Source organism: Helicoverpa zea, chromosome 13 (assembly GCF_022581195.2).
Source record: "Helicoverpa zea isolate HzStark_Cry1AcR chromosome 13, ilHelZeax1.1, whole genome shotgun sequence".
Classification (NCBI taxonomy): domain Eukaryota; kingdom Metazoa; phylum Arthropoda; class Insecta; order Lepidoptera; family Noctuidae; genus Helicoverpa; species Helicoverpa zea.
The window spans coordinates 1,606,603-1,619,504 of NC_061464.1; the positions used below are offsets into that span (position 1 = coordinate 1,606,603).

Below are 12,902 nucleotides of genomic sequence, written 5' to 3' on the forward strand. Positions count from 1 at the left end.
GTGCGAGAGTCTGTGTCACGCTTCAAGCGTGTCATGTCATGTCGCCTCAGATTTTGGAAAAGTCATTCATATTTAATGCTAGCATATTTTAGAAGAAATATTATTACTTTAGCTGTGGTGGCTTCTTTATTATTTCATATTGTGTAGGTGTCTGTTGAAGGATATTGAATCAAAAACTTTAAAATTATGTTCTTCTGTATGGATACGTTGGTAATTGTTTTAGGTCTTGGCTGATTTTGTTCATTTTCTCGGTATTTTGTTGGGGTAGATTTATTCTCTTGTTGTCTATAGCTTTGGGATTGCAATTGTGACATTTAAGAGGGTCCGTTCAGACAGACCGGCTCGGAGAGGAGAGCAAATTCTTAACACGTTGAAAATCGTCTTGCAGATGTTTATTCCGGTCTGTGTGAAAAGAAAAATGCGCGCCGATGCTAGTGCAAAATTTGGTACTTAACTGTTCATAGATAAACAATGTTCAATATTCCCTGTAGATGCTCATTAACAAATACCTACTCTCAAGCATTAAAATTTTTCACTCTTATCACGCACGGGTAACACGTGACGTGACCAATTTACATTTTCATTACATTCTTGGTAAAATAAACATGAATGTTATTTGTAAGGAAAATCATATCTGCCTAGCCTTTTCCCAACTATGTTGGGGTCGGCTTCCAGTCTAACCGGTTGCAATTGAGTACCAATGTTTTACAAGGAGCGACTGCATATTTGTAACGAAAGATTTTGGTATAAGTCTTAACTAAGTTCAAATAGGTACGAACTTTTATAGGTTTACGGGTAGAACGCTGAATCGATTATGATTGAGGGAATAGAAAGCTTACGCTCACTGTGTTCTACCTACAGAGGGTCCCACATCTTATTTCAATCCATAATTATTGTAAATAACTTTGTATTTTTATTGGGTAAATATTGTACATAATAAGTGTAACATTTAACAGCTATTTATTTAATACATAGTAAAAGTTAAAAAATAATATACTATGTTTTAGAAGTTAGGAGTCCTTAATTGGAACTCAAAGTACCATCAGTCATACATTATATTTTTGTGAATAATCTTCTTTTGCTAAGCTCTTCAAAATATACAGCCTTACTTATAAACGTAATTAAATATAAGTAATACTTAAGGGCTGTTTAATAAAATTCTTACTTATAAACGTTGCTTAAGCATGTCTTAACTAACATTTAATCACTACTTAAGACTTTAACAGCCAGTTTCTTCATCAAAAGTTAAAGCCAAAGTAAAAGTCAAAGTAATGTCTAAAGTAAAAGTAACGGTCAAATTCAATTTTTCTATTAGTTTTGCTGTCACTTTAGCCTTGAAAAAACGTATTTGACCGCAACTTTTACTTTAGACATTACTTTAACTTTAACTTTTGATGAAGAAACTGGCCGTAAGTAGTGACTAGTTAAAATGTTGCTTAGAAGGTGATTAGAGATTTTATAAGTAAGGGGGTTAATGATTATAAATAGCTTTTCACTATACATAATAATTTAACATTCTGCTTTTAAACACATTCCATCTTAATGTGTTCTACGATGGTGATTCTCAACATTCTTAAGACTTAAAATGCAGCTCGGGAGCGTATTTAAAGATGCATGTGGTGACCTCATTCCCGAGTTGGCATGGCGTCTCTTGTTTGTGATTTACCTGAAAATTATACACGGCTTTATGCGAGATAATGTTAAACTTTAAAAAAATAACATTGAGATTTTATTTTTTACGTAAAAACATTTTATGAGGAGTGTTACACACCCATTTGAAAAATTATCTTCCAAATATCAATTCGTCTTAAAATATTTGTACCGGTAAACAAAAAAGAAAATGATGAGATAAGGTAACCAGCCTTTGGCCATACCCCAGATTTTATATTTGGATACCACACAAAGAAAAAGAAACCCTTTTTCTATAAGAATGTGTACAAAACTTATGTATTACATCATAAATATTTACCTCTCTGTCGCAATTTTCCGACACAGTTTTCATGTGTTCCAATTTCTTTCTGTTTGTGAACACTAGGGGCGTGACAGCGGTCATGAAACCAAACTTGGAATATTTGTTGTTCTTCACTACGCCAACCTGTCGAAGTTTTTCGCATAATATACCTACCTACTAAAGCATGTAAGTACAAAGGTCTACCTTTTTGAGGTCACCTATAAGTAACTTACAGTACGATAATTAAACCCATAATACTAATTAAAATATTTAATTGATATTTAATGCTGTAGCAACTCTTTATATGTATCTTAGACAAAAATATGTCTAAAGAAGATTTTAGATTATTTTATTTTATAATAATACGTCCCAAGGCCGGAATTTCTGCCACGGCGGCTGTTGTCATATTAGATCAGCGAGCTGCTATAAACTGTTGTAACACTCCCCAGACTTGAGGCTTCTTTCAGACATGATACGATTTCAGAAGCCATCGGCAACATCTGAAAACTTGTGCCTGCTTAAAGCACTGTTCAGTTTTGAATAATATTTGTCTTCCATAACCATAAGCATGACTTGCGCTAAAGGGCCCAAACTTCTTAAAACCCCTGTTTTCGTTCAGGAGGCAGAGTAATGCCTTGTAGTGGAGGTATTTGATGATTTACAAGACCATACTGTGAAATGTTTTGTGTAGTCTCCTTATCAGATGTTTCCCTTCCTAGCGGCTTACCTGCAGCATCTCTCTCTATCCCTTTACGATAAACTGCTTTCCTAACTTTAAATCTGGTGACACCCGTCCTAACCTCATCAAACATTTCTTTGAAAAACTGAGGATCTCAACAATTGGTGTGTCTATCGTGAAATTAATTTTAATACCACTTGCTTTTATTTCGTCAACAATAGTCTGTATGCTAACATTAACTTCATTAATTCTAGCAACGTATGCCAAATGTCTTTGATGCCCTGTAGAATCATTTTGTTACTTTCTCAAGCATGTGAACACAGTCATGAGCACCTGAGATTTCGTCAGACATATCAATGTCAATGAAGTATTTATTAAAGTCTTCCCAAATAGTATCTGGTAATTCGGCCTCATCATTGATTATATCAGTGATTTTGATTAATGTCTCTATTTCATTGTCCCTTTCTTTGCTGGTGTCTACCTCCATTCCCATACTACCAGAAGGCATCTTTCATAGGCTGTTCACAATTTTTTACTTTAAGATAGCATTGGGTGATTAGTAAAACTGTCTCGTAGGTAAAATGCACTTAAAAAAGTTCGTTTCCGTACCTTTTCCAGCAAACAGGTAATGATGCACGCAGATTTTTCTGGAAAGGGTGGATCACCTCGAAGATATTCCAAGTCTTTCTCAGTTGCATTTACGTGGTCCATGCATGTGTGTGCCGTGGCTATTACAGTTCTTTTAACGATGTCGCCAAATTTACTTTCTGGGAATACATTAATTTAATTGGTATATGTATGTTGTGTACAACGGAATGAAATGTTTTTCTCTTACGGTAGTTTAAACAAAAGCCTAAAATTTCCCATAGGAAATCTGTAATAAAAGAGTTACTCCTCGAAATAAATTACTGTCCAATTGTAATAATCAAAAGTGTTATTCTCTTTTAAAACAAAAATGAACTCACCTTTTTCGTGCTGTCCTGTAACATAATATACGATACAGAGCAAATAAAACGTAATTACGCATCTTCTATAGGCTAACATTTTGGACGATATGCCCAAATAAAACAAGTCTATGATACAATGATGGCATAATTCGCCAGCGTTTAACCGCACCGACAACAGATACCATCTTTCCGGCTCTGCGATTTCACGAATCAATGGATAGAATGCTTTTTTTATATCGGTATTAGGGTAACATCATTTCCTTTTTTTCTATTCCGCTAAGCCGAAATCGGTTTGCATGTATGTATATGTCTGTTCGGTGATTGATTTTATGTTTATAAAGTCGTGGTGGCCTAGTGGGTAAAGAACCAACCTCTCGAGTATGAGGGTATGGGTTCGATTCCAGGTCAGGCAAGTACCAATGCAACTTTTCTAAGTTTGTATGTACTTTCTAAGTAATCTTAGACACCAATGGCTGACAAAAAAAAAGGTGATGGAAAACATCTTGAGGAAACCTGGACTATAAAGTCTGAAATCACCAACCCGCATTGAGCAAGCGTGGTGATTAATGCTCAATACTTCTCCGTGTGAGAGGAGGCCTGCGCCCAGCAGTGGGACGATAAAAAGGCTGTAACAGTAACAGTAACAAATATTCGCATTTCAGCAAGTGTTTGATGGCGAGTTGATAGATTGTATAAATAATGGGTATTGAAGCAAATGATGCAGTCAAAGCTTTTTATAAATAAAACGGTAAAAATGATAAAACCTATTTGTCAGTCAGTATCCAACATACGTTTCACCGTTGCATGTCAATAATATGAAAAAACAACTCGACAGCTTCTTTTTATTATATAAAATGTTAATATATAAAAAATTACAATATTTTTTAAATCTAGTTCAGCACAGAGCTTTCATAACTTGGACAGCACCAGAACTATAAATTAGCCCTATCTTATATAATTACGACGGTTAATATTCGGCATGCATTGTCCGATGCCGGCTGTCAACGGGTCGCAATAATGATATGTACATAATTGTACATAATGAGCGCTGCATTATGTGGACAGCTATTATTTTATGAGAATTCATGGTTCTGCGGATGTTGGTTCTGTTTCCATATTTTTTAAGTTCATTTATTTTAACCTTTTGAATATTATACTCGTATAAAAAAGTACCTAATGTACCTAGCCAGTACCAGTCATTATTTTTTATTGGTTTGACTTTCGGTCATTTTTTATATCTAACACAGCCATGTTTTATGTGTCAATGTAAGTTGTTGTAGTTACTCGCTATTCTCGTCGATCATCTATTTGGTATGTTATGTAGCCGATATTATGAGGATGCAAGGTGGTTCAACTGCAAAATGGACATTTGTGGGCTTAATATTAACAACTTCATTGACAATTGTTTGGTGTACTGTCTCCTTGGTGTATTTAAATTGACAATTAAGTTTGTTGCCTTTTATGATTCTACAGAACTTTCTAAGACAGTGTCATCTTTCGAGACGACCCTCTCATTAATGAAGAGTATCGGTTCTTTACAACTCAGATTTCCTTTCCACTTTCTGCACATGTTAACAAAATATTATCGTAAAATAACATTTTGTATCTTCAACAATGTTTTTTATAGTTGGGTTAAATAGATAAACATGGATATATGACAAGATAAGCTATGGAACAAGTATGTCAACAGTTGTGACGTAGCAAAACGTCATCTATCGGTACTAATTAGTGTTGGATTGCAAGTAAAACAGAATATGGCGTTGTTCACGATAGCAATAAATCGTAAACAAATTACGTCTTTAAATGCATTTTGGAAAATTACTTTATTACAGGTATCTGTGGAGATCAAAGGGGGAGGCCTATGTTCAGCAGTGGACGTCCTATGGCTGAGATGATGATGATGATGATGATGATGACTTTATTACTGTGTAGTGAAGTTAGAACATTATTACTTAAGACAAATAATTGAAGTATGAATTAATTGTCTGTGACAGGGGTTATTTTTTGTCTGTGGTGACGTTCGTAAATTTTGCGGTGTCATTGCACATCATCTCTTTTTCGACTGGTTGTGAGAGTCGTCACGACTTTTGGAGCCTGACCGCGATGTCTAGAGAGGCCACTGTTACTTGCAAACACAATTTTATTATTTACGAAAATAGTACTGAAGGAGTTTTCGAAATGAATGTAGACTAGTAGACCTGTATCCAATCCTAGATATACACATACATATGAGTATTCGTTAAAAATCGACGCTGCGTTCAAAAATTCATCAACGAGTAAAAACTATTAAAATGATTTGTCGTCTCACGAACACCGCTTGCCGCCATCAGTAAATCATTTCCACCGTCAGGCACAGGTTTAACGGAAGCTTTGTTGCTACCATTAATTCAGTAAACAATGTAATATGGATCCGACCACTAACAAATTGGCAACAATTGGTCTATCCAATAGCGATATTCATCAAAGTCCAGTGCTAAGCGTGGTCGCTGTGAACGATGACTGACGTAATGCGATGGCTGATGGCGAAACGTGAGATCGTGATGCCGCAATTTAATGATGATGTGGGAGAATGGTTTAGAAATAATGTTTTGTTGATGAATAAAATTTGCGTTTGTTTGTGCCTTTCCTGATTCGACTCTTGAAGCCCGAAAGCCAAAATAGACTTTGGCTTTCGACAATAATTCTCATCTTTAGCATTCAATTTCACAAGCTGAAGCGCAAAATTCAGTACCAAATGCAAATTGATACGTGTCCGATTAACAGCCTCAATCATATGGTAGGTTATGTTATAGATATATATATATGTTATAGAATACTTAGCTTATACTACAAGTAGTTACAATGACAATATAGACAGCAGTGTGTTACAACGAATATTAATATATAAGCAGAATGAATGTACTGAATTACTTAGTGAAGTATGAAAATGCGCCAAGACTGAAGGGGTATTGTAAAGTACGAGTATTGGCTTCATGCCATGACCGAGGAACTGTTTCCGTAATTTAAAAGGGCGTGCCAAATTTCTACCGTTGGACGCGAAAATAAAAAGGGATTCGAAAATTCCGTTTGAATGGAATTTTACGTTGCTGTTTTCTTTTCAATGTATCAGTTTTTCTTTTTGTTATGTTACGCTGATATTTATGCTGCAAAGATACCTGAAACCCGGTGACGATAACATTTCAAGTATAAAAGAGCAAATGATTGTTCGATAATATAATTGATTTTTAAAGTTTCATAAGTTATGTATGTGTATGTAGGTATATTTCTTTTTATGTAAAATGACTTATGAATCAGGAATAATGCTGTAAATAGACTTGAAATCAAATAAAAATGTAAAAGGTGCCTAATTTTACCAACAAAGCCCGTAAATTAGACTCGGCCTATCTTTTTCCTCTAAGGTTCGTGGACCCTCATTTTCTATTCGATATGACGCTCAAATTTTTGATCAGAACGTTATTTTGACGTTTCGAAATCAAAAATTAAAAGACGTTGGTGTTACTTAATCTGGTACAGTAAACGGCTGCAAAATTATAAATTACGCTTACTTTATTACTCTTCTGTCTACTGTCAATTGTTTTTAGATGAGCAATATAACTAACTACACACGAAATAGACTAAAAAAACTGCTAAAAAAGTTTCTTCCGAAAACCTTCATAACTGTAGTTCGTTGGTGTAGCTATAGTATGTTAATCCTAAGAATAAAAACTCAACATTCAATTAAAATCCGAATTTTAATTAACGACTGACTGAAATATCGCTCACCTTTCATGAAATATTAAAAACCATTTTGAAACTTTGGCACTTCAATTTTGCATTCGGAAATGTTCCGACAAAGAAAAATCGGAAGCGAATAGGGACCGGCTTAATCAGTGCCGGTTGTACTAGCTTGTAATTCACACGAATTTAAACAGGTTTTGGTAAGATTTTGCATCATTTTTTGACTAGAACAATATTGTATATAGTTCTAGAAGATTTCAAACTAGTCTTCTCGCAGATTTTCAACTGTCCAGTTAGAATTTGACTTTGACTTTGATCTGAAAGATTTCCCAGAGTAAAAAAAAAAATGGTTTATATTACGTAGTCTTGGAACTTGCAATACGTCGTATGTAGTATTTTCGTCGTATATTGAAAAGATAGCAAATATATTCATTGTTAAAATATGTAAACTACACCGAAATACTCTGCTGTTATAATTATGTCATTATTATAAATTGGTATTTCCGTATATCTAGTGTATTAACTACTGAAATTATAGATTACATAATATTAATACACCAAGGACATTTTAGTCACAACTCAATAATTTGTGTTTGTATTACTTGCGTACTGAATAACGTTTGCCCTACTTGCTGTTACTATTATTATTATTTATCTAATGATAATACCGACCACATCCGTATTTCCGTTATCAATCCATGATTGCGTAGAAACCCGCTTCTCATCGAAAAATTATCGCACTCACTGGTAATATACAATACTGATTTATACGCCCGCGGTTATCGTTTTAATGGTTTACTTATTTTGACTCAATTATGTAATATTTTAAAACAATAATGATTTTTTATTAGTTTTGAGAATTAAAAAAAAAAGATTTAAAAAAAATATCCTACTCCAACAACAAAACTCTTACTTTAACAGGTAACTTACCTTTCAAAAACTTGATTTGTACCGCTAAATATTTTATTTTGTGTTCAAAATAAGCTGTCTGTTATACAAGGCGATGCTTTTGTCTGTTACTAGTGGCGTGACCTACGTTTTGTCTTTACAAACAAAAGCGACTACTTTTGTTTTCACTCCTGTATGAGAAACTGCAGTTTCTTTAGTTTTTGTACAGCAATTTCGAAAAACAAGGAGCTTAGAGGTTATTTACGACGAAGATAAATTTTTGTGATAACAATAACTTTTTTACTTAAAATTGATCTATAAAAATATTTTACTAACAGTTTCTTCTGAGTGCAATTTTACCTTTAATTTTAACCTAATCCTAGTAACTCCGTGACCACAATGTAGTGTAAGGATTTGATGAAGTAAAAAAATATCTTGCTCGATTCGTTTTATTTTGCACACTGACATTGGTAATATTTTCCTATTCTAACTGACATAACTAGACGGTACTAACATAGATATTTACAATACATATTTACAATAAATATCAAAAACTATCCTACTAAAACAAACAACTAAAAAGCGTGAAAAAATTCGTCCCCATCGCTGTCAACTGGGGGCGTGCCCAAGAGGCTGGCAGCATTACCTCGTTGGATCGCCATGCTGATTCTTTGTCCGAGGTAATAGCCAGCCTTCTGATCACGAGAAGCGTCAACCAGCCGCCTAGAGAGAACTTTAAATAGAATGTGGGCATTCGGACCCCACGACCCGAGGGTTTCAACCCCAAACGGTTCGAAAATATAGTTTCCTAGTCCCCAGGCCGGCGAACAAATTTTTTTTTTATACATATACATTTAAGACTTTGTGAGTGCCTTCCTTACGATGAGTCCGACAAACTTTTCGAATGCGCAAATTTTGGTGCCGCTGCGTTTTTTAATGCTTGACTCCTGAAATTGTCGATATGACGTCACTATGGCTCTTCGTACATTCATGTTTCATTTTTTGAGATTCGTTTAATAAAGTTAACTAGAGAATGGTGGTCAACTTATCCGATAAAGATCGTGCTGCGTTTGGAGTGTCCACCATCCCGAAAATGTCGGTATGACGTCACTACGACTCTTCGTACATACACGTTTCATTTTTTGAGGTTTGTTTAATAAGGTTAACTAGAAAATTGTGGTCAACTTGTCCGATAAAGATCATGCTGCGTTTGGAGTGTCCACCATCCGAAACATGTCGATATGACGTCACTGTGTCTCCCCATACATACATGTTGGACAAATACAACAATGATAGTGTCCGACAAATGTAGTGAGTCAAATAGTCAGTCCGACAAGAAAATTAAAAAATATATAAGTAATGGTAAACTGTTTTTTGGCAATTTCTGACTGCATAAACTTAAATTTTCACACGGGATTTGAGGTTATACCCCTTCTGAAGTATTAAAAACACATTTTTTTTAAGCTTTTATTAATTATATATTTACGATATTCTACTGTCCTAAAAATACGGCAGTTATTGCAAAAACATGCATTTTCAGCACTACAAGATAGGCATATAGCCATATCTCGACATGTTAGTGCATCTTTATTTTCTGGAATTCGATTACGTATAATATATATCACCTTTGTTACAAAAATGCTGCAGATTAGTGCAATTTACTCTCCGTCAGAGTTAGTAGATGCATCATCATCATAATTATCATCATAATAGTATCATAATTATTAACCTTCAACTTAATACTAGTATCAAATAATATTTCAATAATAATTAAGGATATTTAAAAAGCATATTAAAATGTATGTATTTATAATATTCAGGAATATAAAAAAAAAATGGTCCGCCTTACCTTTCATCAATCAAATATTTATCCTTGTAACACGTCGAGTAATATCCTATAGAAGAATAATTATCCGACAGGACGACATTGCTGTACTTATGGCCGTGCAATTTTCTGGCTCTCAGAAACTTTCCACACATAGAAAAAATATCTGGAGTAAATTGTTTTACTTCCTCTGCTTTTGCCTTGAATCCTGGTCTTTCGCTTAAAAAAGAGCATAAAAAACACTCCATTTTTTTGTGATATATAATTCGAACTCTCTAAAACGAAATTTAGTAAATGCGTGCACTTCTTAAGTACATCCTGAGAAGCTCCGACTACGAGACAAGTAGCTCGTGCGAAACTCCTCCGAGCCTTTTTCCCAAACTATGTTGGGGTCAGCTTCCAGTCTAACCGGATTCAGCTGAGTACCAGTGCTTTACAAGAAGCGACTGCCTATCTGACCTTCTCAACCCAGTTACCCGGGCAACCCGATACCCCTTGGTTAGACTGGTGTCAGACTTACTGGCTTCTGACTACCCGTAACGACTGCCAAGGATGTTCAATGACAGCCGGGACCTACAGTTAACTTTATTAAACAAACCTCAAAAAATGAAACGTGTATGTACGAAGAGTCGTAGTGACGTCATACCAACATTTTCAGGATGGTGGACACTCCAAACGCAGCACGATCTTTATCGGACAAGTTGACCACCATTCTCTAGTTAACTTTATTAAACGAATCTCAAAAAATGAAAAAATTTGCGCATTCGAAAAGTTTGTCGGACTCATTGTAAGGAAGGCACTCACAAAGTCTTAATGTATATGTATCAAAAAAAAATTTGTTCGCCGGCCTGGGGACTATCCGACAAGGCCACTATATTTCCGCCGCTTGAGGTTCTCCGCAGCCGCAGCGGTAGCAGCAGCACAGCACGCAGAACTTGGAAGGTGTGATGGCGCAAGAGTAACTAGACGGTTAGATAGTTATTTATAACAGATATTGTACAAAACATTTATTTATTTTAATAACATTCATTCACTTGCACTGGTCTGCTTGAATAACTTTGTGAATAAATTAAAAATACTATTTATCAAACTAATAACGTTTATTAAATTTATAAATATTCGTTTAATTTATAAAGTATTAATTCTTTAGTTCTCCTTTTTGCACAATTTGTGGAGCTCTTTAAGGGTGCTGGTTAGGCTTGTTTATAATCTGAAATAAAGTTTTGCCTGTGTTCACTGAAACATGTTACTGAGAGCATTCCGGTTTGATTTGCGCTATGTTCCTGTGTTCTCTGACCATTGAAACTTGGTACTGTAACCACTTGATTGTATATCTCTGACAGCATTCCGGTTTGATTTGCGCTATGTTCCTGTGTTCTCTGACCGCTAACATGGTACTGTAACTACTTGATTGTATATCTCTGACAGCATTCCAGTTTGATTTGCGCTATGTTCCTGTGTTCTCTGACCACTGAAACTTGGTACTGTGACCACTTGATTGTATATCTCTGACAGCATTCCGGTTTGATTTGCGCTATGTTCCTGTGTTCTCTGACCGCTAACATGGTACTGTAACTACTTGATTGTATATCTCTGACAGCATTCCGGTTTGATTTGCGCTATGTTCTTGTGTTCTCTGACCACTGAAACTTGGTACTGTTACTACTTGATTATACCTCTGACAGCATTCCGGTTTGATTTGCACTAACTATGTTCCTGTGTTCTCTGACCACTGAAACTGGGTACTGTAACCACTGGTTATAAACCTCTGACAGCATTCCGGTTTGATTTGCGCTATGTTCCTGTGTTCTCTGACCACTGATCAAATCAAAAGTCATTTATTCAAACTTGGCTGCAAAACAGCACTTTTCGAACGTCAAAAAAATAAATTTACAAAAGACAGCCCCCGAAACGCCCACCCTTCACCACTTCCTATGTGTTTTTGCTGGGAAGAACAAGTGGCGCAACAAACTCCCCAGCAAAAATTCTCTGACCACTGTAACATGGTACTGTTATAACTTGATTGTATACCTCTGACAGCATTCCGGTTTGATTTGCGCTATGATATTGTGTTCTCTGACCACTGAAACATGGTACTGTAACCACTTGATTGTATACCTCTGACAGCATTCCGGTTTGATTTGCGCTATGATCCTGTGTTCTCTGACCACTGAAACAGGTACTGTAACTACTTGATTGTATATCTCTGACATGTAATATTATTACATGATTTTGCATTCACTTAGATATAAATAAACTTTTTGATATTTTACATGATTTTGAATTCACTTAGATATAAACTTTTTGAGTAATGAAGAATGTAGGTAAAATACGAGCGAAAATATTATGTCACTTCTGCAATTAACATCAATGAGGATGACTACATGTCACAATACGTCAACAAGATGTCAACAGACGACATAAGCGGGTAAAGGACATTGTTCCGGCTCCATACATGTTCTGCCTAAGAACCGTTTGAATGGAAAGTGACTTCTATAAACTCTTAAAATTATATGGAATCCTATGAAATAAGTTTTCACGAACGGACACTTCAGGAAACTAAAATAATTACGAAAAAAGTTAATATTTTGAGGTTATAAATAAAAAATAACCAAGCTTGCGTGAAATATCAGAGTAGTGTTATCAAACTACACTACAAAATATCAACAATACTATGTACAGCTCTATATGTTCTCTTCTAGATCTAGGAAAAGACTACTCTACTAGATACTAGGAAAAGAGATAGTAAATAGTCAAGTTTAAGATAATTCTTTGACAATGATCATTTTATAAAGTTGCATTTTCTGTCTGCCCCTATGAATGCTTTAGATCTTTAAAACTACGCGATGGATTTGGGTGCGATTTTTTTTTATTTTTTTTTAATAGATAGAGTAG

General features: G+C 35.1%; 1 protein-coding gene across 1 annotated transcript; it reads right to left on the reverse strand.

Annotated features, from left to right (window-relative positions):
- Positions 1-1,522: 1,522 nt before the first annotated feature.
- On the reverse strand, positions 1,523-3,674 carry LOC124635759. The gene is made up of 4 exons (XM_047171711.1): positions 3,596-3,674; positions 3,240-3,397; positions 1,970-2,095; positions 1,523-1,666 (listed from the first exon to the last, which is right to left on the reverse strand). The coding sequence occupies exons 1-4, from the start codon at positions 3,672-3,674 to the stop codon at positions 1,574-1,576; spliced, it is 456 nt and encodes a 151-aa protein (XP_047027667.1). The 3' UTR covers positions 1,523-1,573.
- Positions 3,675-12,902: the final 9,228 nt, after the last annotated feature.

Coding starts and splice junctions, on each gene's coding strand:
- LOC124635759 (XM_047171711.1), bottom strand. CDS start 3,674: ATGTTAGCCTATAGAAGATGCGTAATTACGTTTTATTTGCTCTGTATC. Junction 2,096..3,239: donor TTACCTGTTTGCTGGAAAAG/GTACGGAAACGA, acceptor AAACTTCGACAG/GTTGGCGTAGTGAAGAACAA. Junction 1,667..1,969: donor CGGAAAATTGCGACAGAGAG/GTAAATATTTAT, acceptor TATAATTTTCAG/GTAAATCACAAACAAGAGAC.